We start from the raw sequence: 26795 nt of genomic DNA, 5'->3' as shown, positions 1-26795 counted from the left end.
TCCTTGTCCCCCCACTTACATGCTCCCTGACTCTCTTTTCTCAACTAGGGAAATACATGGGCAAAGCAATCAAAGAACCAATTCTATTTATCATCATTTATTTATTAGATTAACTTAAATCACATCCACTGCCTTCAGGGCCTCTGAGTTTGTGTAGCAAACTCATGTTAATATTTTCTATTGAGGATAGTCTGGCATGATGCCCCCAAAGGTTAGCAAAACAGGGTTCTGGGGCAGAAAATCCCAGAACTGAAGCCTCAAGACTTCTTGTCCTCCTTATGGACGGGGATCCTTGCCAATAAAAAATGTGGAATATTTATGAGACTACCTTCTCAAGCTGGGCCATACCTAGGCATTTGTGTGCTTCTGAGAGAATTATATTCCTAATCCTGCTTTACCTCTTAGATCTCCTTTGTAAGTATTAGGTCTTTCAATCACAGAACACAGTACCAACCTATAAAAAGCCTTTCAATTTGAGTAGCTGGCAGCTCAAATAAGAATTGTGTCCATATTTTAAAATCCCTCCATTCCGGCCATCTCCTCTCACTCAAAGCCCATGGATGGTGGCTGCACTACCTACAACCTCAGTTTGACCCTGTTCCAAAATGGAACAGACAGAGTGCTCACTGGTGTAACCTCAGCTGAATGGGAGCATTTTTCCGCTGCTTCTCCAGCACCCTGAACTTCACGTCTTGTAAGGAAGCACAGGGCTCAGGCCTGTCATGGGCTGTAACAATGCCTCAAGACATCTGCTAATCCAGAAACCCCATGGTTCTTCTAATACTCTCACATTTTCCCATAAAGCATGGTGAGTTTCCTTCCCCCACCCTCCAAATGTTCCTGTAGAGGCTCCAGCTGAGTTTTGCCATATATATCCTTCCTGCAGCTGCCTGGTGTGTGCCTCTCAGGCTGCTGGCCTCTCCTTTCCCAAGAATTGGGGATATGAGAACTCACAAAATCCTTCTTTTGCTGGTTGGTCGCTTTACGTCAGCTCTGCAGAAAAGAACACCTGGACCCAGAGGCGAGGGCCAGTGGCAACAGTGGTAACAGATCCTCCTGCTGTCTGAAGCTTTATATCCTCCTTCCAGTCGGTAGGAGAACAAAGGGACATTAAACTCCACCTTATCATCACCCTTGGCACTCTCCAGGAGAGGATGCCATTTTACAAAGAACAAAGAAATCCCACCCCCACTCGTGATGAGGAGAAATGAAATGAGCCTTCTCACTCCACATTCTGGGGAGGAATCACCAAAAGCTAGTTAAGGGCTTGGCATTATGGGAAGCAGGCCCCATTCTGACCACAGATTGCACTAACTGGTATTTGGTAGACTCATTCCATCGTTGATTTTGACAAATCAAAACAAGTCACTCCTCTGCTCAAAAATCTTCCAAATGGCTTCCTATTTCACTCAGAGGAAAGCTCAAGCCTTACAAGGCCCCCTGTGCACTTCTCCAACTCTAGCCATACCAGCCTCTTTTCATTCTTCTAGAAATATGCTTACAGACCTTTCCCCTAAGGGCCTTTTGTCTGCTTGGCTCTTGGCTCTTCACTCTCTCACTTCCTTTGGGCTGCTGTTAAGATACCACCTCTGCAGAGAGGTCTTCCTTAATGACCCTATATAAAATAGCACTCCTCAATCTACATGCCCCTCATGATTCTTTATTCCTTTATCCTGCTTTTCTTCTTCACAGCACTTGAAAGCAGCTGGTATTTTACATAGTTATTTGTTGATCACCTGGCTTCCTCCACTAGAATGTAAGTTCCATGAAAGTAGGGACTTTTATTGTTAATTCTTTATCCCTACAGTCTGGAACAGTGCAAGGCAACCAGCGATACTCAGTATAAATATTTGTCAAATGAATGAACATAGGAATGAATGGCCCTACCCTTAGGCATCCATACTAATGATCCATTATCACTTGCCTTGTGCCTGACCAGGCGATGGAGCCTCTTGCCCCCTGGCCCAGCTACTCTCCTATTTTCCAGAACTCCAGCTTTTCAAATGATTACTAGCATAATCCGAATTCAAGTGCCTCTCTGCCAACCAGCCTTTTCCTGTCCTTCGGCTTAAGGAATAGACTTTAGAACTCCTTCCAAGGGATGCCTGGGTGGCTCAGCGGTTAAGCATCTGCCTTCAGCCCAGGGTGTGATCCTGGAGTCCCAGGATGGAGTGTTGCATTGGGCTCCCGGCATGGAGCCTGTTTCTCTCTCTGCCTATGTCTCTGCCTCTCTTCTCCCTCTGTCTCTCATGAATAAATAAATCTTTAATAATAAAAAAAAAAAAAAAACTCCTTCTGGCATAAGAAACCTTCCCAGCTCTCAAATAAGCCGAATGGACCCAATCTTTTGGTGACTGAGTATACTAAAACATTTCATTTGGCTTTTTCCTGAGTAAACCAGACCTTCTAGAAAATAGACAAAAAAGCCTGGCTCTCAGCTGTTGAGCCAACAGGTTGAATTTTCTCTGAAGGACATTTTGACTCGTAAGAATGGACAAACAATTCAGAAATCAAAAGCATGTTACTTGTCTCATCCGTTTCTGAGTCCTACCAAAGAGGTAACTCGCCCCCTTCCCCAAATCAGGGAAAGCAGAAGCTTTCATAAGACACAATGCTGCAATAATGCTGAAGGAAGCTGTGTAGGTTTGCTTTCTATCCTATTGTCTTATCCTGTCAGCTCTGTCAGCTCCCAGGATCCAGGCTCAATAATTTACAGCAGAAAGACGTTTAATAAATAAACGGCCAGATTGGAGCTGTCAGCTCTGCACAATGGGGCTGTTTGCATCTTTCACTGGGGCTTCAGCACCCGCTCTCCTGACTTGCTTCAGCTAAAACAATCCCACTTGCTATTTTCATAAAATTAGTTCCTCTGCAGTTTCTATTAATCAGAACATTCTTTGCAGAGAATTATACTGGGATTTCATCACCATCGGAGTTCAACCATTATGCGAATCTGATGAATTTTTATCACCTCTATGAGTGGCAGAGGGTAAAAAACTTGGGTGGGCTGAAGTAAGTGGGTAGAGGGTTCTCCCCTCATCATCAGCCGAGGTCACACAGACTTGAGAACCCAGATCGGCCTCCCCTGACACACATCTGAGCAGCTTTCTTCCACAGACACATCTCTTTCGTATATATAATTCTGAATCTTCTTGGGGTCACAGACTCTTAAAAATCTGAAAAAAGCTATGGATTCTCTCCCCAGAAAAGCCTACATAGGCACATACCCACTAAGCCTTAACATTCAGGGGGTCTGTTCACACTCTTCCTCCCCTCTCTGCATACATGGCCCATCCACGGACTCCAGAGTTATAATCGGGTGTCCCATGGCTTCCTAATCATCCTCGCCTCCCCAAAGAAACTTAGACTGGAAAAGAAACTCAGCCACCTCTGAATCCCTTTGTTGAAGGAGAAAAGATTTTCTTAAAAGAGAAAAAGAGCACAGAAGTAAAAAAGTTTTTCATCATAGTCACATATCTTTTGAGAAATGAGGAAAAAAAGGAAAAATATAAGGCAACTCATATTGGCTGAAATAATGAAAGCCCCAGTATCCAAATACAGTGTACTGTATTTGTCTGGATGAGACATGGGATCAAAATTAGGAAAGATTTGATAAATTCTCCTTGCCTCCAGACTATACAACACCTATCTTGTCCTAACTAAGATAAGCTCTACATGAGAAAAGACAGCATGGATAAAAGAAACCTTGGACCAATGGAACCAGGATTCTAGTACCAGCTCTGTCCATAGACTATGTAATTTTAGACAAGAAGTAACTTATCTTTATCAATGGTTTTTGTTTTTTATTAACATGATTTTCAAAATCTGTGTCAAATCCAGCATTCCATGGGACTCAATTCATTAGAGATCTCTAAGATACTAAGGATCAAAACTTTTTTTTAAATTTATTTTTATTTATTTTTAAATTTTTTAAAACTTTTTTTTTTTGTAAGATTTTATTTACCTATGTGATAGAGACCGAGCACAAGCAGGGGGAGCAACAGGCAAAGGGAGAAGGAGAAGGAGAAACAAATTCCTCATGCAGCAGGAAGCCCAATGTGGGGTTCGATCCCAGGACCCCCGAGCCAAAGGCAGATGCCCAACCATCTGAGCCACCCAGGCACCCCTCAAATCTTTTTCTTAAGGGCCCATCAGTAGATGCTTTAGGCTTATGAGCCATACAGACTCTGTATTAACTGCTCAGTGCTGGCGTTATAAAGTAAAAGTAGCCATAGACAACCTGTGAGCACACCTGTATTCCAAAAAAAAAACTTTACTTATAGACACTAAGATTTGAATTTCATATAGTTTTCACATTTTTCTTTTGTTTTTTTTTTCTCCAACATTACATTTAAAAATGTAAAGTTCGGGACACCTGGGTGACTCAGTGGTTGAGTATCTGCCTTCAGCTCAGGTAGTGTGCCCAGGGTCCTCTGCCTATGTCTCTGCCTCTCTCTGTGTGTGCCTTTCTTGAATAAATAAGTAAAATCTTTAAAATAAAATAAAAAATAGAAATGTAAAATTCATTCTTAGCTTGCAGTTCATACAAAAAATAGATGGCAGGCCAGATTAGGCCCGCAGGCCATAGTTTACTGACCCTGGTCTATAGCATCAGGTAAATATTATGATCTGGAAAATCATGGTAGCAATTCTGGATGACCTTGGAAAGCCAGTAACTTGAGTTCAACAAGTGAAAACTGCACTGGGGGAAATTTTTGTTTATCATTTCCCAATTAGCAGAATAGAACAACGGTCGCTTTTGAGTTTCAGCTAATAACCAACAATTACTTAAGTAACTTATATTTTCAGACCAATAGGAATGCTCAAATCATCACACATGAAAACATGTATATTACAGAAATTCAGAACTCTCTGGCAGAAAAAGTTTTGACTACAAAATGAACAAGAAAAAAAGTTTTTTTTTTTAAGATTCTATTTATTTATTCATGAGAGACACACAGAGAGAGAGGCAGAGATACAGGCAGAGGGAGAAGCAGGCTCCATGCAGGGAGCCCGATGCTCCAGAGTCACGCCCTGAGCCCAAGGCAGGCCTTAAACCGCTGAGCCACCCAGGGATCCCTGAACAAGAAAATTCCATGCCTTCTGAGATCACTCCTACATACCACCCAACCTCTGTCTGACAGCATAACAAATGATTTTGCACATTAAAGAAAGAGGAAATTAGGCACTGGTTTGTATTGTTCTTGCTTGAGCTTTCTGGTTTGCTTAGGAGAAAAGAAAATTGTAATTAAACGAATGATATGCGTACACAGACGACGCCTACATTCTACAAGTACAGTATTAGCAATACATATACAGCAGAGATTTGCAGCAAGGTGGAGAGGCAGTGTATAACACTTGACAGAGGAGACAATTTTTAAAAAGAGAAAGATTGGATAGTCAAGTAATCAATCTTCTCTAGAGTGAACTCTGATTAAGAGATGGCAAAAGATGGAGCGCTGTGGCGACAGCACTTCTTTCAATTTCCATGAGAGGATGGAATGTCATTATTTAATCAGAAAACTAATACCTCCTCCCAGTTAAGGGGTGAGAGAAAGGTGGGGCTTGCGGGGAGGGTCCCTTGATGTGAGAGGAAACCTAAAATGTTATATCCATTCAGGAAGATGTAAGAGGTTTGGAGTGCCTTCTCAGTCATGCCTGCTTCTTAATTTATGATTTCACTAAAGTCAGCTTGATCATTTGAAGTGTAAGAAGGTTAACTTTCCCAATCTCAAACTTTTGAACACTTCCTCCCCAAAACATTCAGAACTCAGAGCTGGTCCTGACCAGGTGGTCTAGACAGTCTTATTTTTCATTATTTGCCTCTACTCTGGCTTAGCCCAGTCTCCAACATTATCCCCTAGATACTCATTGCTCATTCTTGTCTTAATACCTTTGTTCAGACTATTTTCTCCCCCTGGATTCCCTTCCATCTCTGTTCCATCTTTTCCACTCCTCCCTCTATGCCAGGGCCCCGCATTAGTCCTAGTTATACCATGAGGACCCCTGCTAACTCCAGCCAAAACTCTATTTCCCCCAAATAATGCAAGTGAAGAAGTGCTCTGAAAACTACAAAAGGCTCTGTAAATATGAAGTATGATTATTACTGGGGGCAATTAAGTTTGGCTCATGTTATATCTTGCCTTAAAGTGTTTCCTAATTGTTTCATATGCTGTTGGCAGGAACAAACCACAGCCTATTAAGGAGGGCAGGGGCCACATATTTTTTTGTGTCTTCATAGTCCCTACCAGTGCTTTGCTACACTTTAACACTCAATTCCAAGGAAATCAATTAATCAAAATAATGGCTTTCTTAACCTCAGAGCTCCTCCCTGGGCCAAGTGGTTCAGTTGTTGAACACATGAGAAATAGTGGGCTGAGACAAATGACTGCAAATGAAACCTTGAAAGCAGAGTAAATTTAAGACTTACATTCAATGGAATTCAGTCATCTTCTTCTATTTTACTCACAAAGCTATGACGCAGGAGCTGAATTCCCTAAATCAGAGATTCAGCGTCCCAGGACTGAATAGTTTGCTTCATGACATTTCCGAAAGTTGTCTGAGGTCAAAGGTTCAAGCACTGCAGTTCTCAAATTTGGTATTGTTTTGGTTTTGATTGTGGTCTCTTTTCCCTTCCTGATTCAGCAGTGGAGCATGCATCCTCGGCCCTATTTCCATTGCTTGGCCTGATTTATGGATGTTTTGGACTAACCCGCCCTACATAGCTTCGGAACTAGATCATGGCGAGTTTTAGTTTGCGGTTGGGTAAGAGCAGTCTCCTAAAAGCATGGACCACTTCCAGCTGCCTGGAGGTGTGGCTGCAGATTTACCCGATGGACCCTGGCCTCGCTTCCTCGGTCCGGCCCTTGAGCAGAATTATCCTGGCCATGGTCTACTTCCTAAAGCTAACCGAAGAATAACTCCAAATAAAATAAGGCCAGGTAAGGATAAATGAAAATATGATGCTGTTGCAACTTGTGCTTCGGCCTCGGCTCCTTCCGGGGTGGGGGGTGGGGTGGGGGGTTAGGGACCCTTAATGACTGGGCCTGACCCCACCTCTCCGAGGCCTAATGGGACTTGCCCCCAGAGTCCCGCCGCCCACCCAAACCACCGGATCGGGAACAGAGACGCCCATCAGACTCCGAAGCATACAGTAACGTCCAGACTGCGGTACAAATCTCCAGGCTTCGAGGTGAGGGGAAGAGGTTGCCTTCCCGGGCTCTACCGCCGGCTGTACCGTCTCCATAGTAACAGCGAGGGAGGCCGGGAGAATAGACTCCCTCCCGCCTAACAACCCGCCCCCGCGCCAGACTGACCAATGGTTCTGCGGGTTACCTAAGAGACGGTGTGATTGACACCAGCATCGACCAATCGGAGGGAGCAACGGAGAGCGACGCGCCTACCCGCCACGCTCGGCGTTGCCTGGAGGCGCTGCGGCCGTAAGCAAATACGAAGGAAGCTGGGTGTTGAAAGAGCCGCGCTGATTAGCGAATCTGGAAGCGCCTGGATGAAAGCCCACTTGTGATTCGTCGGAAGGAGACCGAAGCCCCTGGGGCTGGACTCGGCCGGACCTTGAGGTGTGAGTAGGACACCTGGTGGGAGCGGGAGAGCCAGGTGAGGGGGAGGCGAGGAAAGTGGGGGCGGCTGCGGAGGCGGCCTGGGGGAGGCTGGGGTGGAGGAGGCTGCAGGAGGGCGTGGGCGCACGGCTCGCCGCAGATCTGGACCCAAGGCCGGGGGCGGGGGAAGCGGGGATGCTCGCTTCCTCGTGCTGCTGAGAAAGCGAAATGTCGGTGCGTGATTCAGATACATTCGTCTGTCCGCCTGCCGGGAGGTAGCCGGGCGCACACCCTGAAGATGAGACCGGGGGCGACGCCAGACCCGCAGACCCCAGGTCCGGGGGTGCCGCTGCCCCGCAAGCCGCCGGTGCGGTCTGCACTGCCCCGGGGGGGCACTGGGAGCCCCGGCCTCGACCCCCCGTCCCCGTTTTCTCAGACTGCCCTAAGAGATGATGCCACATCGAAGGCATTTAGGTAGCGCCGCCATGGATTTTTTTCCTCCCCAGCCTTGCATTTTACTTCATTAACAAAGGTAGAAGCATTATCCTAATACATTAAAATTCAAACCGGATTGAATGTAGAAAAATAATAAATAATGTAGAAAAATAAATGTGTGATCCCCCCCCCCCCCCCCCCCCCCGCTCATCCCATTATATTTGAATGTTTGGGACAGCTATAAAGGAAAGTGAATCCTCAAGAAAGGCCAGTGACTCCTGGAATCCCCGTTTTCTGCTGCCTTCCTGGGCTGGAGCTTGTGAAAGTGCGGGAATGGGTGAGATATCTACCTCCCACAGGGCACTAGGCCCAACTTAGCCTCCGTGGAATGCACATTTGTGCTGGACAGTAAGTTATCCTTGGATGGCCATTGGTATTCACACACGGGATCCACAGCCAGGGCCAGCGGTGTATTAGGTCTGTTAGGCTGGGGGTGCAGGGGTCAGGCACCTCCATGTATGCCTGTCTGTCAGTTTTATCTGAAAGCTGCGAGAAAGGGTATGAAGAACCAACAGTGCATGAATGAGGGGTGCACTGCACAGGCCTCTGAAAGTTTTGGACAATCTCTTTCCAAAGAAAGACCTCACAGCATGAGCACAGAGTGGGGACATTGGACCTGTTGTTGCTCTGGTTGTCGGCTACTAAACAGGGTTTTCAAATTCTTTTTTCTTTTTTTTTAATGTTCTGGCAATGTCTGTAATTACTCAGTATTTCTTTTTCTTTCTTCTTTTTTTTTTAAAGATTTTATTTATTGATTGATTGGAGACACAGAGAGAGAGAAAGAGGCAGAGACACCGGCAGAGGGAGAAGCAGGCTCCATGCAGGGAGCCCGATGTGGGACTCGATCCCAGGACCCGGGGATCACGCCCTGGGCTGAAGGCAGATGCTCAACTGATGAGCCACCCAGGTGTCCCAAGTAAATGGACTTATGCTGGAAACCAGGTTGGCTAAACCATCTGTTCTCAAAGAAGGTTTAAAAAAGCCGAGGACATGGGGATACCTGAATGGCTCAATGGTTGAGCATCTGCCTTCGGCTCAGGTGTGATATTGGGGTCTTGGGATCGATTCCTGAATCTGGCTCCCTGCAGGGAGCCTGCTTCTCCCTCTGCCTCTTTCTCTGTGTCTCTCATGAATAAATAAATAAAATCTTTTTTTAAAAAAAAAAGCCCTGGACATGAATCCAAAACACTATTTTAATTTTTTTAATTGTATTTTACTCAATAATTAAGCTATTCCAGTATGGGAAATAATCACAAGTATTCCCCACACTGAATAAACGAAATAAGATGACTGGATGTTCACTTCTATCCCACAATAGTGCTTTATACTACATCTAGGCTTTCCTGTCCATGCTTAGTCAGAAAATGTACAGTTTGGTTATAAAGTGATGAACCGCATTCTTATAAGAGGTTGGGGATATTTATCTCATTACTTTAAAGCCATGCCATATATGGACCCCAATGGCTCATGAACCTTTAAACTTCCATGGGGATTGAAGAGCTTGTTTCTGATGGTACCAACTGCAGTTACTACTTGCCCAGTATTCTAGGCGTTAGAGTTGGTCCAAGTTTTACAAGTAATTTTTACAGTTTATACAAAACATCAGCAATTAACTAGTTATCTTGTTAGGGTAGTACCATCAGCTCAGTCAATGAAGCAGGAAACCTGAGTCATCTCTAACACCTTTTCCCTTGACTCCTTTCCATTTCCACAGTTACAGGAGTCTAGACCCTCAACATCCCTTATCCAGAAAGTCCCCTACTGGTCACCAGTCTGGTCTCTGATCTTAATTCATATGCACTGAGCCACCAGCTACCTCTTTAAAAATTAAGAGTTCTCTGAAGAATTTCATAAATAGAGAATATTACACTGGGTAGTATAACAGATACCTATGCCCTACTAACGAGATTAAGAAACATTAACAGTTTGGCACATCTGCTTAAGTTTTTTTCTTTTAAATAAAACATCACAGATTTATTTCAGATCCCTCTTGTTCTCTTTTCTGGCCCCATTTGCCATTCCTCCCTCCCCATAGGCAAACACTCTTGAGACTGTTGTACATCATTTGTGCCCATGTATTTATATTTGTACAGTATACATGTACATCATAAATGATATATATTACTTTTTAAAGATCTGCTTACTTATTTTAGAGAGAGAGAGAGAGACTGTGAGAGTGTGTGGGGTGGTGGGGCACGGGGTGGGCAGAGGGAGAGGAAGAGAGAAACTGAAGCCAACTCCACGCTGAGGTTGAGCCTTAAGAAGTTCATCTCCTGACCCTGAGATCATGACCTGAGCTGAAACCAAGAGTTGAAAACAACCAACTGTGCCACCCAGGTGCCCCTATATATTACTTCTCTAATATTAAAAACACAACTAATATCATACTGTGGGCTTCAATTTATAATTTGCCTTTATCACTCAACATTGTCTCTGAGATAACATTCTTATCAATACAGGTAACCAAATTCATTCATTTTAAGTGTTCATTACGAGTATATAATACTGTATCCATTCTCTTATTCATGGACACTTAGGTTTTTTCAGATGTTTTGCTATTATGAAAAAAACTGCAGTGAACATCCTTATAGATGTCTCTTTATGTAGGAGTTTTTCTAGAACAGTGGTTCTCCAAGGGGATGGTACTGCCCTGTTGGTCATTTTGGAATTTGTAAGAGCACATTTGGTTATTATTGTGATTTGAAGGCACTACTGGGGTTTTCAGAGCAGGGCTACGGATGCTAGAGGTTCTGCAGTGAATTGTCCTGCATCCTGTACAATTTTCAAGTGTCCCACAGGATACTTATTTGTAATCTGAGCCTAGAACCTAACTCCATTTTTCATATAAACATAATGTATTTTTTGGCATAGTTTGATATAGTAAAATTTCCAGGAATGCAACTCAAATGTAAATCAAGGGAAAATTATACTTACTTGTGTTTTGGAACTTTAACAAGAGTTGTTCATCACTTGAGAAAATCACATAACTGAAGGCAGCCCAGCTCGTGGTATTTGAGTTGCCATACAACACACCTGCATGAGCCTGCATTTGTAGCTTTTGCGTTCATGGTGATTCTAAGTTTAGGTGCAAGCATCTGACTGCTGTACTTCATTACGTATTCTAGTGTAGTCAGCCTGAACATTTGTATATTTAAACATATGCTGTTTTATTATGAATTACTTTCCATATAAAATTGGCTTGTATATGACATAAAGTAGAGGTCGAGTATTAGTTTTCTGATTGGATGATCATTTGTCCCAACACCATCTACGAAATCCTTTACCTGCTGAATCAGAACCAGCTCCGTCCTATACAAAGTTCTCATAAATGCATGGATCTGTTTCTGGGTTCTCTATTTTATCCCACTGATCCATGTGTCTTTATGCCATATCACACTGTTTTAATTACCTTGGTTTTATAATGTGTCTTGCGGCAGTTGGTAACAAGAAAGGCAAGTCTCCATCCTAGTTCTCAAAATTGTTTTCGCTATTCTTGGGCTTTTGCTCTTCCATATGAATTTAGGATCTGTTTTCAAGTTCCATGAGTTCCATAAAAATTTATTTTGAGATTTTGGTTAGAATTGCATTGAATTGATACTGAGATCTTTTAATATTGAACCATCCCATCCAGGAATGTAGTTTATTTCTCTACTTAAAAAAAAAAAACCTTTGGGGGTACCTGAGTGGCTCAGTCCATTGAGCATCCAACTCTTGGTTTCGGCTCATGTGTGTACATGTGTGTGTACATACCAGATCTTCTTTATCCATTCTTCTATTGACGCACTATTACGTTGCTTCTATATCATGGCTAGTGTAAATAATGCTGCAATAAACATAGGGCTGCATATCTTTTCAAATTAGTGTTTCCATTTTCTTTAGGTAAATTCCCAGGAGTGGAATTACTGAATCATATGGTATTTCTATCATTAATTTTTTGAAGAACCTCCATACTGTTTTCCAAGTGGTTGTACCAATGTATGTTACACCAATAGTGTATAAGGGTTCCTTTTTCTTTACATCCTTACTAACACTTGTAATTTCTTTTTATTGTCTAGCCATTCTGATTCGTATAATGTAATATCTCATTGTGGTTTTGATTTGCATTTCCCTGATGATGAGTGATGTTGAGTATCTTTTCAAGTGTCTGTTGGCCATCTGTATGCCTTCTTTGGAAAAATGTTTATTCAGGTCTTCTGCCCATTTTTTCATCAGATTGTTGTTGGGGTTTTTTTGGGTTTTTTGGTGTCCAATTGTAGAATTTCTTTATGTGTTTTGGGTATTAACCCCTTATGGGATATATTATTTGCAAATATCTTCTCTCATTCACTAGGTTGCCTTGTGTTATTGATGGTTTCCTTTGTTGTGTGAAAGCTTTTTATTTTGGTGTAGTCTCAATAGTTTATTTTTGCTTTGGTTCCCTTGCCTGAAGAGACATATCCATAAATATGTCGCTATTGTTCTTCCTTGTTTTTAACTCCTCAAACAATTTGTCCTTATCATTACAGAAATCTTTATTATCAGTATTTCCCAGTATTTTTCTTACCATTCCTCCTCCCATCCATGCCTTCTTTCTTGGTTCATTTTCATTCTTGCCCAAGCATATGTGAACTCCATTTCAGTCTTTGTACATCTGAAAACATCTTTATTTTATACCCACTCTACTAGGAGCCTTGTGTGCCGATTGCGTGGCATCCTTACAGAGTGGTTTCAGTTATCACTGCTGGGCATTTATGGGTTTCTCACTTTTAGACTGGTTTTATGTTAATCTTACTTCTCGAGATTCCCATACCACTTTGATAGTATGATTTGAACCCCACATCCACATGTGGTGTTGGGTTGGGATTCACATTTCTCTTGGTTTATTCTTTTTTCACTCATGGCCTGAGGTACTTGCCAGCTTTCCTCCAACAAAGTCAGCAGCAAATGTTTTCATCCCTATTTCAAACACAGATGAGTCCTTTCAGGGCTTATCTTTATGCCTTGTTCTCAGTTCCAGTTCTCTGTATTGTGGGTCTGATACTTCACCTGTCCAAGAGGGGGCTGCTCCAGAGTCTGCAGCTGGTTTTGGTATCCCTGCAAAGCTCAGCTCCTGCTTACCACTCAGATTTTGAATTACGCTTTCATTTATAGCTTCAGGATTTTCCTTTATTGCTTCCGAGCTCCGCCATGTATTGAATTCCTTTTGCTCAGTTTTATTAAGCAAGTGTTCACTGTTGTATGAGGTACTTCCCTTGGTAGGTCTGTCCAGTGTATTGACCAGAAGTTACAGTCATCTTTCTAAAGCTAAAAATGATCCTATCACACCTTCACTTGATTTCTGTGGACTTGTTAGCACTGCTTCATTTATTCATCCAACAAATATTTCTTGCTTATAAAATCTGTGGTAAGAACTGGGGATACTGTGGTGAGCAAGATTTAAAGTCTCTGTCCTAGTGGACTTTACTATACTAGTTGGAGACATGGAAAGTAAACCTGTAAATAGTAAGTAAAAATGTACACTACAGTTTGTGAAATGTATCCTGAAGGAAATAAGGAGTGATGGAGAGTAATTGTTCGAGGTGTTAGTTTAGCAAGAGCCATGAGGGAAGACCTTTCTGAGGAGGTTACATTTAAGGCTGAGATCAGACAGATGAGAAGCCAGCCCTGTAAATAGTGGAAGGTTCGTTGGGGGTTGGGGGTTAAATCCAGGCAGTGGAAACAGCAAATACAAGGACCCAGAAGTGGGAAACACTTGACAGTTTAGGGTTACTGAGGTGATACCGTGTGCTCTAAGAGGGGGGGATGCACCCAAGTTAGGTGAGAGAGGCAAGTGAGAGCCCAGCCTCATCTGCCACCACTCCTCTCTCAGCTCATCCCACCCCTGCCTGTCATCCTGCCACACTGATTCTTTCCCAAATGGGCCTGTGCGAGGTCACCTGGGTGAAGCCTTCTCCCTTCGCACTTCCTCAGTTCCCACTGTACTTTGTCTGCTTATCAGAGTGTGGTGTGGATAATTGTTCCCATGACAGCGTTCTCCAGCGGGCCTGCAGCTTCTGTCAGAAGATACATCTAGTTTACCCTTCTGACCCTTGTGACTCCCTTGTGGCACGTAATAGATGTTGATCGAATAAATGTTTGTTTGTCAGTTTATTCCTAGGGCTTCCTTTCCGATCTTTCCAATGGCTTTATAACAGAGCTTCTCATAGATGATAATTTTTGTGGTATTTAAGCCATCAGGGTAAAGAAAACCATTGACTGAGGAGGAATTTATTTGCTTGAGATTTGTCTCTGATACTGAAGGGGAAAATCAAGGGGAGGGACTGCTCTAGAATCATTGGAGTGGGTCACAAAGATTGTGCCCACATCCTAATCCCCAGAACCTGTGAATGTGACCTTATGTGGAAGAAGGGTCTTTGCAAGGCATAATTGAGGATCTTGAGAAGAGATAACCAGATTCTTTGGGTGGAGCCTAAATGCACCACAATTGTCCTCATAAGAGACAGAAGAGGAAGAGACAGGGATACAAAGGAGAAGGCCATGGGAAGATGGAGCCATGCAGCCACAAGCCAAGCAATGCCCGGCACTCAAGACTCTAGAAGAATCCAGGAAGCATTCTCCCCTAGAGCCTTTGGAGGAAGCTCAGCCTGGCTGGCACCTTGATTTCAGACTTCTGGCCTCCAGAACTGTGAGAGGACACCACTCTATCATAAGCCAGCAGTTTGCTAATACATATCCCTTCACATTACAGCTCAGTTATGTCTTCTGTAACCCAACTGTAATAAGACCTACCTCAGAAGTCTGTTGCATGAGTAAATGAAATATGTTTGTAAATACAGTGATGGTTCCTTTTTTTCTTCCATCGTTCTCATCTTCTTCAAGCATTTAGGGGTTTGCTTCCTTTTCATGAAGAAAAACTCAACAGTAGAGTGGGGACATATCTGTCCTGTGATTGTCTGGGGAGTTAAAGCTCACACCTCAGACTCAGACTTAGCACACCTGAGAGCTTCAGCCTCCACATGGGCTCCCTGTGCTTGGGCCCTGGTGCCTTCACAGCCACCTCCCGCCCCCAGCCGGTAGTGTTTATAGGAGAGCATTCAGCTTGCTGCTGCATCAGAGAAGCCAAACCAGAATTCAGATACCAGATCTGAAGTGAGCCACACAGAGCAGAAAGCAACCTCTCCATCCTCACCTAAAACAAAGGCTTTGCGTTTTAAATTTCTAATTCCTATTAAGAGACTGAATTTTCCCAAAGACCTGTATTCTGATAATTCTAATCAGAAGTTCATCAGACTGGGACGCCTGGGTGGCTCCGTGGTTAGGCATCGGCCTTCAGCCCAGGGTGTGATCCTGGAGACCTGGTATCGAGTCCCACGCGTCGGGCTCCCTGCATGGAGCCTGCTTCTCCCTCTGCCTGTGTCTCTGCCTCTCTCTGTGTCTATGAATAAATAAATAAAATCTTTAAAAAAAAAAGATTTTATCCATTTATTCATGAGAGACACAGGGAGAGAGAGGCAGAGAGACACAGGCAGAGGGAGAAGCAGGCTCCATGCAGGGAGCCCGACGTGGGACTCGATCGGGGTCTCCAGGATCACACCCCAGGCTGCAGGCGGCGCCAAACCACTGCGCCACCAGGGCTGCCCAGATAAAATCTTTAAAAAAAAAAAAAAAAGTTCATCATACTGAATTCGGACATTCTGTATTTGGATTTGCACCTGTCTGACTGCCCTCGCACAAGCCAGGAGAGGGCTGAAGATAGGTAGCACCAGTGCAGGGAGGGTGGCGCATGGCACGTGGTACCCGGGTGGCTCCAGGGCCGAGTGGGGCACGGTGCTCATGCTTCGTTTCCCCCACAGATGGCTGGCACCGTGCTCGGGGTGGGGGCCGGCGTGTTCATCTTAGCCCTGCTCTGGGTGCTAGTGCTGCTGCTGTGTGTGCTGTTATCCAGAGCCTCGGGGATAGCCAGGTAAGGCATTCTCTCCAGCTGGGAGTCCAAGGTAAAAGCAATTAGAAGCGAAATCGCTGATGCTCATTAAACATTTAGAATCCAGAAGATCATTTTTGTAATTACTGGCAGTTTGAATGAGTTGCATTTTAACCTGTTATCATAAGCACTGACGGTGTTATTTATGCTCTGAAGCGGAGGTGAGAGGAGAAGGGAAGTGGTTTATTTTCCAGCTCTCACTGTGGAGGAGATGGGACAAAAAGGAAATCCGCATTCTCTGCCTGCTGAATTTCTCGGAGGTGTATGTGTGTGTCTTTCTTAATTGTTCAGACTTAAGAGAGCACATGCTCCATCTGTCCCTAAGGCCCTAACCTGGGCCTGGGACACAGCAGAAGTGCCGATGGCTTGGCTCTCTCTTGGGGACTGGCCTCAGAACACTGACCCTGAGCATACTGCAGAGTCGCGCTCTGGCCAGACAGTGTCCACACAAAGCAGCGAGCTACGTGATCTACCAGAGTATTCCAGTCTAAAGACAAACAGAGAAGTTGAGAAGAGGGAAGGGCTGCTCTGATTTTTCATGATATGAATGCACAGAGGCAAAATAAAAAGTACTAATTCCCATTCTTAGGAATCTCAAATCACCAGGAATCAATAGGAAGGCATCCAGTTGGGGACCCATCTAGGAAGAAGGGGAGAGTATTTCTAATTCACTGGACAGTGTGGGCAGGACTCTGTGCCCTAAGAGACTAGAACTTAGAATATTGGCTCCAGGGAAGAGCCAGTCCAGACCTAACTGATTAGAGAGGAATCTGTAAACCAGGCTCGTGACGTTCTGTCTTTTGACCCCAGGTTCTCTATCATTTTTGTGTTCCTCGGCGCTCTGATCATCACAGCAGTTCTGCTGCTCTTCCCTCGAGCCAGCGAAGTCCCAGCCCCAGAGGTTGAAATGAAGGTAAAACCATTGGCTTAATTTTGCCTCCTGAGTCATGACTCTTCTCTCTCTTGGTCTAGACCACTATCCTGCTCCGAGGTGCTCCCCTACATCAGGTCTCAGGTCGTCAGGTCAGCTGAAATGTGTAGGAAGCATAAAGTTAACACACGGGTGGGGAAAGCCCAGGGGAAGTTTTACATTGCCCAGTCCTTTCACCCAGGATGAGACTCTCACACTGGTTCCCAAATGCAACACCACGGGGCAGTCAGATGCCTGATTCGAGTGCGTCCCCACTGAGCATCAAGCTGAATGAGCAGTGCATCCAAAAACCACTTGACACAGTGGGGCTGGAGAAGAGGAAATGACTTAGGAACAGGAACAGCACCTGGCCCTGAAATACAAGTGTCCCCATCCTGGTAGTCGGGGCTCAGAAACCTAGATCCCTGCCAAAGCATACGATGCCCTCAGGGTGCTGAGCGGCAAGCTTGTCCATCCCCGTGTGTTTCAATTACTCCACGCATGCTTTTAAGAGAGTACTCTCCATAAAGAAGATTGGTGGGGAAAGAGCATTTCTGTGAAAAGCAGAAGTTGTAGAGACAGCTGAATTCAGTATCAATGGCTGTCTGGGGGGATGGGCTGCCACTCATTCCTGGAACCCCATCCTCCAGCACCCACCTCTCTAGAGGGATTGTTACCACTTCACTCACAGTCCTTCTGGAGACCCCACCCATCTACTACATTCCTGACTGGGACTCTGGCTTTACCCTAAGATCTTGATAATGGTATTCACTTATTTCCCATCACTCATTCTAGCAGCTTCTTTCCTCTCAACCTCCCATTTTCATTTTTAAAGTAATAATGATGACATTAGCTCACGCTTTTCTTTTTTTAAGAGAGGGAGACAGGGGGAGAGGCAGAGAGAGAACCTTAAGCAGGTTCCTGGCTGAATGCAAAGCCCAACACAGCGCTCGATCCCAGGATCCTGAGATCATGACCTGGGCTGAAATCAAGAGGACGCTCCACCGACTGAGCCACCCAGGCGCCTCATCTAACATTTTTTAAGGGATTACTGTGTGTGACGTTGTGTGCTAGGCACCTTGTTTGCATATCTCAGCATATCTCACTTAAACCTTAAGACAACTCTAACTAGTATGAAATAGTGCTATTCCCATTTTATAGGTAAGGACACTGAGGCTCTAAGAGGCTAAAGTAACTTGCCCAAGGTCATACATATATAGGAAGAGGCAGAACAAGGATTCAAGCTGAGGTCTGTCTGCAAAATCTTCATTGTTGGGGACTCGACAGAAACTGGGGGGTTTGTGGGTGAGTTGTCGACACTAGACCACAGTACACAAAATTATCCAAGTTCTGAACTAAAATTGGCGCACGTTTCTAACCCTATCTAGGACTGATTGTGGCAAAAGAGAGGACATTTGTTCTGAAAAGTCCATGGCACATAATACCACACAGATTTAAGGAATCATTTCCACACATAGCGGGTGTTTTTCTCAACATTTGAAAACTGCTCTGTCAAGGTGCAAGTACCAAGTGTGGGAGCCAGAAAGAGACTCCCGCCTCTGTTTCCCTGAGAGGGAGAGAGTATGAAGGGCCATATTTCTGGGCCGCTGTAGACGTGAATATTGGAAAAAGGGCGCAGAACCAAAAATACTGTTTTGAATTCAATCCCTCTATCCTCCGTCATAGGAGTTACAGACCCAGGAGAGAAGGATGTTTGAGCAAAATATGTCTGTCAGCATGGCCAACAGAACTGGTGTTTTCATTTTCAGGCTTTGAGAACTGGCCCCTGCAGCAGCCTGGCTCAATACTGTATCAATAATACATGACCTGGGCCTTCTGCACCCAAGGCCTGCTAATTGGCTAATTAAAAAGTGAAACGTGTCAAACGAGCAAACATGTAGCCCGCGAGAGACTTGTTCGGTACAGGAGCCAAGGTCAAAGTTATGTTAAAGCTGTTTTATCAAACTGACCTTTGTTGTAAGTTTGCTGTTGGGGTAATCTCTGGAGCAGCCCTTTCCTTCTTGGTATCTTTGGATCTCGGCGATCAGAGCAGTGCTAGGACTTGACAGGTAGTCTGGACATCGCCACTGTATTAGCTTCCTGTTGCTGCTGTAACAAATCACCACCGCTCTATGGCTTACAACACAGACGTCTTATCTCACAGTTCTGTATGTTAGAAGTCCAAACGCAGTCTCACCGGGCTAAAGTCAGGGGTTGGCAGGGCTGAATGCCTTCCTAGAGGTTCTGGGGAAGAATTTGTTTGTTTTCCCAGCTTCTAGAGGCAGCCCTTGGCTAGTGGCTCCCTTGCTCCATCTTCAGAGCCAGCAAACATCTCGCTGACTCTACCTGCATCTTTACATCTCTTTCTTTGACCTTTTCTTCCACCTCCCTCTGCCATGTGTAAGGACCCTTGTGATTATGCTGGGCCCACCTGGATTGGATAATCCAGGCTAATCTCCCTATTTTAAAGTCAGCCTATTAGCAACCTTAATTCCATTTACAACCCTATTTCTCTTTTGCCATGTAATCTAATGTATTCACTATTTCTGGAGATTAGGATATGGGCATTTGGGGGCCATAGTTCTGTCTACCATAACTGCCTTTCAGGTATTTTGGAGTCCCTTCCCTTTTGAAGCTGTGAAGTCATCCTGTCACTTGGTTCATGTTCCAGTTCCATTAGGTTCATAGATTAAATTGCTTTTTCCTGCCCTGATTTAAGCACCACTCATTGGATCTGGGAAGAGTAGAGCTCTGGCAGCGGACAGTAGGCAGGTGGGCAGAGCCAACTCTAAGTATAGGTTTGGTCCGCAAAGACCAACAGCATTGGAGCCTCAAGTATGAGTGCAGGCACCCAACTGTATGATTTGGGGCACGTTATCTATCCTTTCAACATTTCAGTGCCTCAGTCAAATGGTCATTTAACCTAAGCCTTGGAGCACTGGATTATGAATGTCAGGGTTCAGGACCCTTCTGATGAAAGTTTTAAAGAATCACTTTTCCATTTTGAAAATGAACTCTCCTGAATCAGCAATGAATGGGTTGATGATTTGGGGGCTTGATCTTGCATATATGGGGGTTATTACGCTGTTATATTTTTATATGTTTAAAATTCTCCATAATAGGGACGTCTGGGTGGCTCAGTGGTTGAGCATCTGCCTTTAGCTCAGGGCATGATCCTGAGGTCCCAGGATTGAGTCCTGCATCGGGCTCCCCGCAGGGAGCCTACTTCTCCCTCTGGTGATGTTTCTGCCTCTCTCTATGTGTCTCTCATGAATAAATAAATAAAATCTTTTTAAAAAGTAAAATATTCATAATAGAAAAGTTAACATCAAAAATGAGCTTTTCTAAGACCAAGCAAGCAAGTTTCTCATGAACTCTTTCAGATAACTGATTTCAGAACATAAAAGAGCTCATCCAAGGTCTTTGCAGTGTTTATGAGCCTCCTTCTAAATTGAGCCATTTTTTTCCCTGTCCTTCATTAATCTTATCTTTATCTCATATTTCCAGCTCAGGGTGTTAAGGTTCTTTCTTAGTCATTTACAGAGGAGATTCAGAGCAGGACGTTACTGGAAGTCACAAATAGAAATGGACTTTGGGCCCACTCATCAAAGATTTCAGATGAGCACAAGCAGGGTGCTGAAGTGATAGTAATTTCATTTTTGATGTTTCCTTCTACAGATTGTGGATTCCTTTTTCATTGGCCGCTATGTCCTGCTGGCTTTCCTCACTGCTGTCTTCCTTGGAGGCCTGTTTTTGGTTCTCATTCATCATATCCTGGAGCCAATCTATGCCAAACCGCTGCGGTCCTACTGAGCACTACTCAGGAAGACCAAACCATTCTGTCCTTCACTTCTGAGGTCACTGATGAGCAGAAAGGTACTCTTCGGAACCTTATTTTGACAGCCTTCATGCCTTAAGATTGGAGAAATATCCATTCATGACTAAGACAAATCCCTTGAGTCCTGGCTTCCAGAAATGGGGTTGCAAAATTGGCCCTGCCGAGATGATTCTCACCATCTTCAGAGGGATAGTGTGGTCTTAGCACCTGTTCCTCAGGTTTTCAATCTGTTTTGAAAAGGTAATGGTAACAGTGACCTGCTTCCAGTAGATTTTCAATCAAGACATCAGTAAATGGATTTTGGGAAAAGGAACACTTTGGTTTCTTCTGTCCAGTAGACTGAAGACTCTTGTCCTTTTGAGAATACACAAGATTCTTTGTTAAAAGGGTGGGATCATTTGGGAAGGAAAGGCACTCAAAGTTCAAAAGATTATTTTAATGGGATGAGTTGGAAGAGTTACCCAGGTACTGGTTATTGACCAGTTTGCATATGGTGCCACAGAATCTGTACAGGCAATGGGTGTCACTTCCCTCTGCTCTAGTAAAGCAATAAACAATCAGAGGACCGACTTTCACTTCAGAGTCTTGGCCACAGCTTTCTCAATCTATATTCTCTATTTGAGAGTTGCTTGGGTATTAGAAGAAGATATGGAAATGTTGGTTGCTTGTCTTGCTGCTATAAATCTCCGGATTCTTTCTCTTTTAGCATTTGGTGGCTTTCAAGTGCCTTTTTAAATTGTCATAGGATCCATTTGGGGTTATTATCATTTCTTTTTATCTTTGTAGCTTTTTCTCCAAAGCTGGTAAGGAATATACATACATTCCAAGGATTAGATACAATTTTATACCGGTCTCAGATCCCACATCAACCAAAATTATAATTAAATGGAGGGGCTCTAGGGTGGTTCCTTTTTGGAAGTTACCTCCTGACTCCCTAGAACTAAATGAAGAAGGATCTTCTGGCTTAAAATTAAGAACCAGAAAACAAGTTGGAAAGAAAACTTTGAGCATGTGCTGAGCTATGTGCCAGTAGTATACAAGTTCCCTTGTAATTCAGTGTATTTAAATTTTACAATATATTTGTTATCATCTGGTTTTAAAGCAGAAAAAATTAAGGCTTAAAGAGTTGAGCTAAGTTGCCCAGGCGTCATATAACAACCAGCATGCACACTGAGGTGTGGCAGGCTCTGGGATCTGTTTCAGACTAAAAAGAATACACACTGAGCTTTGTGGAACTTTGAGAGCTTAAGGAAGTCAGGGCCACGTCTCCCTTCACTTTCCCTCCTGGATCCTATTGTCAGTGTAGAGATGATACCCCAGCAGAGGCTAAGCTCTAAATTAAAAGAGGAAAGAATAGGTGATTTGGGGGAGTCATGGACTGATGAAAGCCAGGTGTATTTATTTCTGCACTTGAACTGTCTCTATCTTACTCAGTTTGGAAAATCTTTGCAGATAAGGCTTTGTCACAGAAAAAAATTCAAAGGAAATCATCTCTTCATCTGGCCTAGGGCCTACAGGTAAGAAAAGAAAGGAGAAACATCTCTCCAAGCAGATTGGAGGGGAGAAAGGAGAATGCAGACATGTAGAAGGAAGTGGGGCGAATGGGCAGTCAGGCTATGTGCTCTTCTCTGGACACTTGCACTGAAGCTTCCAGATACCTGTGAATCTCCATGCAGAAACATTGAGCCAGCCCAAGTGGAGCATGGACTCCTACAAGCACAGGCTGCCATTTGTCACCTCCTGAAAGACTTGCTAACAAAGCAAATCTGGGAAAACTTGTAGGTTCTGACCTTGAATCCATCTTTTTTATTCCCCAACAAAGGTGTCCAACTATGAGATCAATGGGTAATAGCTATGAAGTTTTGGATGACTACATGGAAAAAAATGTGTTAAGGTTGGAAACTAAAACACCATGGCTAGCTAATGTGTGTGTGTATGTGTGTGAGTGTGTTCGCATGTGTATGTGTGTTTTGCACGATATAAATGACAGGTTTGTGTGTTAAGGGTAAAAATACACTTTGTACAAAGTGTTTCTTAGGTTGGCCTGCCTTCTGTAGATCTCACTACGTGAGGAAATGACTGATAGATTATTCTCTAACTTCATACTCTAGGCAGTTATGGCCAACCATTAAAAAACAAAAAAACAACCACAGGTTGAGATAAGAAGTAGACAGCTGAGGGATCCCTGGGTGGCGCAGTGGTTTGGCGCCTGCCTTTGGCCCAGGGCGCGATTCTGGAGACCCGGGATCGAATCCCACGTCGGACTCCCGGTGCATGGAGCCTGCTTCTCCCTCTGCCTGTGTCTCTGCCTCTCTCTGTGTGACTATCGTAAATAAATAAAAATTAAAAAAAAAAAAAAAAAAAGAAGTAGACAGCTGAAACATGAATGTCACTGAGAGTCCTACATGGGGCACCCTACAGAGTCTGATATGGCACCCCCTGGGCTCACCACCTTCCTTGGAGACAGGGCATAGAGGCCATCTTAGTGTCCCATTCATAATTCTTTGATCATGGCCTTAGAACAGGTGGTGCTGTGCCCTACCCAGAGGGGATCCTGTAGCAGAAAGACTGGTGATCCCCACTGTTTACAAGGTGGAGAGGGAGAGTAAATCAACAGTTAGTTCTACATGGAAAACAGGTGATTTCATAGCCTCTTAAAATTATATCCTGACAAAAGCTAAATTAGCAGGACACCACACACCCCCCACGACGGAGACATTGGTCCAGTCCGCTAGGTGGCGCTGCGTGTTATAGTTTACAAAGTCCCTCAAGCCTGCCAGACACACTTAACCAGGTAATATTTTGACAAGTTCCTTAAATTTCTCATTTATACAAATGGAAGTAAAGCTAACATTCTTTGCTGCTATGTGGTATCTGCTATTTAATCTAAAAATTCATCAAAGTTATTGTGCCAACATTCAGGTCCTGGGAAATGCATAGTCCATGCTTTGTACCACGTGTGCTGCCATTCATTTAATTCTAACATCAGGGAATCCACTTCTTGACTTCTTGTTCTGTTCTCTAAGACATAAACTCTTCTGTCAACTCTATCTCACTGTTGCTTCAGCTGAAGCATTTTTATTTTACTTTGATTTTTTTTTCAAAGCGTACAGAAACCTGCTGCAATTATTTTACGGAAGAGAAACAGGCAAAGAGAGGAAGGGATGTTAAAACTTCCCTGGTTACTAGTGGGGCTCAAACCTGACATCAGGATTCCTGACATTTCACTCCTCAAATAATAATAAAGATCATTTTTTGCTCACAAACAACTCGTTGTTTCTACATTAGTTAATAGTATTTTATAGCTATTGATCTCATCGTTTCCCTAACCCATGTCTTTAAAAACATAAAACTTCCATTGTAGAATTTCTGATTAGCATCTGTAGTATGAATAAAAATATTTCATCATAACTTCTTGGCTTAAACTTTTAAGTATTTGGCTATTGTTACATAGGAACTAGTTTCCAGATGTGGGAGTCATCCTCACAGAAGTGCAGGAACTCAGGCTGGGAAGGGATTTTTTTTTAGTTCATAGGATTCAATCTTTAATCTCTATTTCCATCCCAATACTTGGAAATATTCTATTCCTCACAGGCTGAAATTGCAATTTTTATTATATTTATCAAACGTGCTAAGCATTTCTGTAAATGCTTTGTAAATATTAAATGATCCTCATAAGCAACCCTTATGAAGTCAGTGCTCTTAATATCCCCATGTCCTGGATGGGGACCAGGTACAGAGTGGTGGGGTCACTCAGCTCAGGGTTAAATAGGAGCCAGGGTTTGAAGTCAAGGTGGTTTGGCTCCAGTCTAATCTTTTACATACTTTATATTATACTATGTTGCTCCATAAAATAAAAAGAAAGAAAAATGAGGGACCAAGGTCAAGCAACGCAAATCTAGTTGACAGAAATACCAAAAAGGCTCAGCTGAGTCTAACAGAAAACCCAGAAAGAGGATTGGGCAGGAGTCCGAGAGAGAAAGCAGTTAAAAGCCACACAGGACCTGAGAACGGCACTCATCCACCTTGTGTTTTTGGTGGGCCTTTGCCTGTTGGACTTTGGCTCCTCACGGGCTGAGAGACAGTGGAGCAGCCCATAGGTTGAGTTTTCCAGGACATACATAGACGTCCCTCCCTCTCTTAAATGCTGTCCACCTGGAATGTTGGATACTTGGGTTGGTTTTCAGAGGTGCCAGTGGAAGAATCGAAGCTACAAACCAAGCAGGTTTTTGTTTCTTGATCTCGGTTTCTAGCAGACCATTGTTGGTGGTTGCCGTTTACTCAAGGGAAAAAAAGTTTCCAGCTCCCAACACACACCCTCTTGTCTCAGTTTCCTGGGACCTAAGAAATGACAGCAGGGATAAAAATCAGGACCCAACACCACAAACAGAATGAGAAAGTTTCTTTTTCTGGTTTTCCTCCCATTGTGTTGGGTACAGTACAGGATGCGCATGTGGCACGGTCCAGCCTTCAGAGAACTCGGGTGGTTACACAGCTGGTATTTACGCTGGTCCCAGATGCTCCATAGACAGCCCCGCCACCTTTTTTCTTTTCATCTTTGGGGGTATCCTTTTTTTTTTTTTTTAAAGATTTTATATATTTATTCATACAGTCACAGAGAGAGAGAGAGAGGCAGAGACACAGGCAGAGGGAGAAGCAGGCTCCATGCAGGGAGCCCGACGTGGGACTCGATCCAGGGTCTCCAGGATCACGCCCTGGGCTGCAGGCGGCGCTCAAACGCTGCAACACTGGGGCTGCCCTCTTTGGGGGTTTCTTTGGCTTGTCTGTCTCCAAATGGATATCGCCCCAGCTTTACACTGGGGAACAGGTAATAACATCCTATTGCTGTAGTACAAAGTACCGCAACTTAGTGGCTTAGAACAGTACAGGTTTCCTATCTTACAGTTTTGGAGGTCAGAAGTCTGAAGTAGGTTTCACGAGGCTCATATAAAGCTTTGGGAGGATCTGGAGGGGAATCCCATTTCCTTTCCCTTTCTAGTTTCTAGAAGCTGCACATTCCTCGGCCAGCGTCCCCTTCTGTCCTCAGAGCCCCATCTTCTAACCTGACAACGAACACTCTTGCCTCCCCCTGTGGCTTATAAGGAGCCTCGTGATCACAGTGGGCCCACCCTGAGAACCCAGGATGGCCTCCTCATCTCACGGTCCTAGTCCCATCTGCAGTTAACATATTCATGGGTCCTGAGAATTAGGATGTGGACATCTTGCAGGGGGTGTGGGCGGGTGCTGTTCTGCCTACTGGAGACTATATGGCCCACCCCCCATGCCTAAGGTTTGATTCCTCCCACCCTCCACCTTCCGTTCTCTGCCCACCTTGCTGCTTTATATCCAGGGCCTGCCCCTTTATCTCCAGGAGCACCCTCCGGTCCCCAGGGCCCCCACCCCACCCCCATGATGTGTTGAGTCTCCTTCCCCCAACCTCAGTCCTGCCAAAAGCCTCAGAGTGCCAAGGGTTCCCTTTCTTCTCATTACTTCTTGCCTCCCTGCCCCCCCACGGCAACCGCACACCACCCCAGCCTCCCAATGGCTCTCTAAAGGAGAAATGCAAAGAGTTATTGCTTTTTAATTACAAGTGCTATTGTAACATCTATAAGGAAGAACACTTTAAGCTTAATTGAGACCAAATGTGAAGTTAAATTAAATGAATAACTAATTAACGTAATGCTCCTGCATTAGCCCCAAGTGAGCGCTGAGGCCCGGAGAGAAGGCAGGTAGCAGGCTTCCGGGGAACAGTCAGTGCCCAGAGCTGAGGTGGGCAGGGAACCCGGGACCTGAGAGACCAGTGCGGAGGGGCAGACGGCAGGGCTGGGGCTCTTCCACCTTCTCTCTTTCCCCCAAACTCCCACCTGCGGCCCGAGGCCTTGATTCTGGGACCTGGGGCTGACCCCCCATGCCAGGCTTACCCCCGGCCCCCTAGCCAGGCCGGGCACATCCTGCTGCTTTTCGGGTCCCCATGCTGCACTGTAGGGGCTTGCTCAGCCTTCCTTTTAACGTCCTCCCTCTTCCAGGCACCCCCCT

The 26795-nt window shown here is 44.3% G+C and overlaps 2 protein-coding genes across 6 annotated transcripts in view; one reads left to right on the top strand and one right to left on the bottom strand.

Annotated features, from left to right (window-relative positions):
* Nucleotides 1-6991, bottom strand: part of PKNOX2 (PBX/knotted 1 homeobox 2) — a 309127-nt gene extending 302136 nt beyond the window's left edge. For all 3 annotated transcript variants that reach the window (XM_072822559.1, XM_072822557.1, XM_072822554.1), the window contains exon 1: nucleotides 6431-6991. The gene's annotated coding sequence lies outside the window, so the exon portion shown is untranslated. The remainder of the gene's footprint in view (nucleotides 1-6430) is intronic.
* TMEM218 (transmembrane protein 218) lies at nucleotides 6918-21334 on the top strand. 3 transcript variants are annotated; one of them, XM_072822574.1, is made up of 4 exons: nucleotides 6918-6941; nucleotides 15884-15993; nucleotides 16822-16924; nucleotides 20600-21334. In XM_072822574.1, exons 2-4 carry the CDS (start codon nucleotides 15884-15886, stop codon nucleotides 20732-20734), a joined length of 348 nt encoding a protein of 115 aa, XP_072678675.1. In that variant the 5' UTR covers nucleotides 6918-6941; the 3' UTR covers nucleotides 20735-21334. The 3 variants fall into 3 exon arrangements, with proteins under 3 accessions (XP_072678675.1, XP_072678674.1, XP_072678673.1); XM_072822573.1 differs by lacking the exon at nucleotides 6918-6941 and adding an exon at nucleotides 7080-7579; XM_072822572.1 differs by lacking the exon at nucleotides 6918-6941 and adding an exon at nucleotides 7088-7614.
* Nucleotides 21335-26795: the final 5461 nt, after the last annotated feature.

The sequence above is a fragment of the Canis lupus genome, chromosome 3, assembly GCF_048164855.1.
Source record: "Canis lupus baileyi chromosome 3, mCanLup2.hap1, whole genome shotgun sequence".
Lineage (NCBI taxonomy): Eukaryota > Metazoa > Chordata > Mammalia > Carnivora > Canidae > Canis > Canis lupus.
The sequence above is the reverse complement of the archived record's forward strand: the minus strand, read 5'-3'. Positions and strand labels throughout refer to the sequence as shown.

Coding starts and splice junctions, on each gene's coding strand:
- TMEM218 (XM_072822574.1), top strand. CDS start 15,884: ATGGCTGGCACCGTGCTCGGGGTGGGGGCCGGCGTGTTCATCTTAGCC. Junction 15,994..16,821: donor AGAGCCTCGGGGATAGCCAG/GTAAGGCATTCT, acceptor TTTTGACCCCAG/GTTCTCTATCATTTTTGTGT. Junction 16,925..20,599: donor CCCCAGAGGTTGAAATGAAG/GTAAAACCATTG, acceptor TTCCTTCTACAG/ATTGTGGATTCCTTTTTCAT.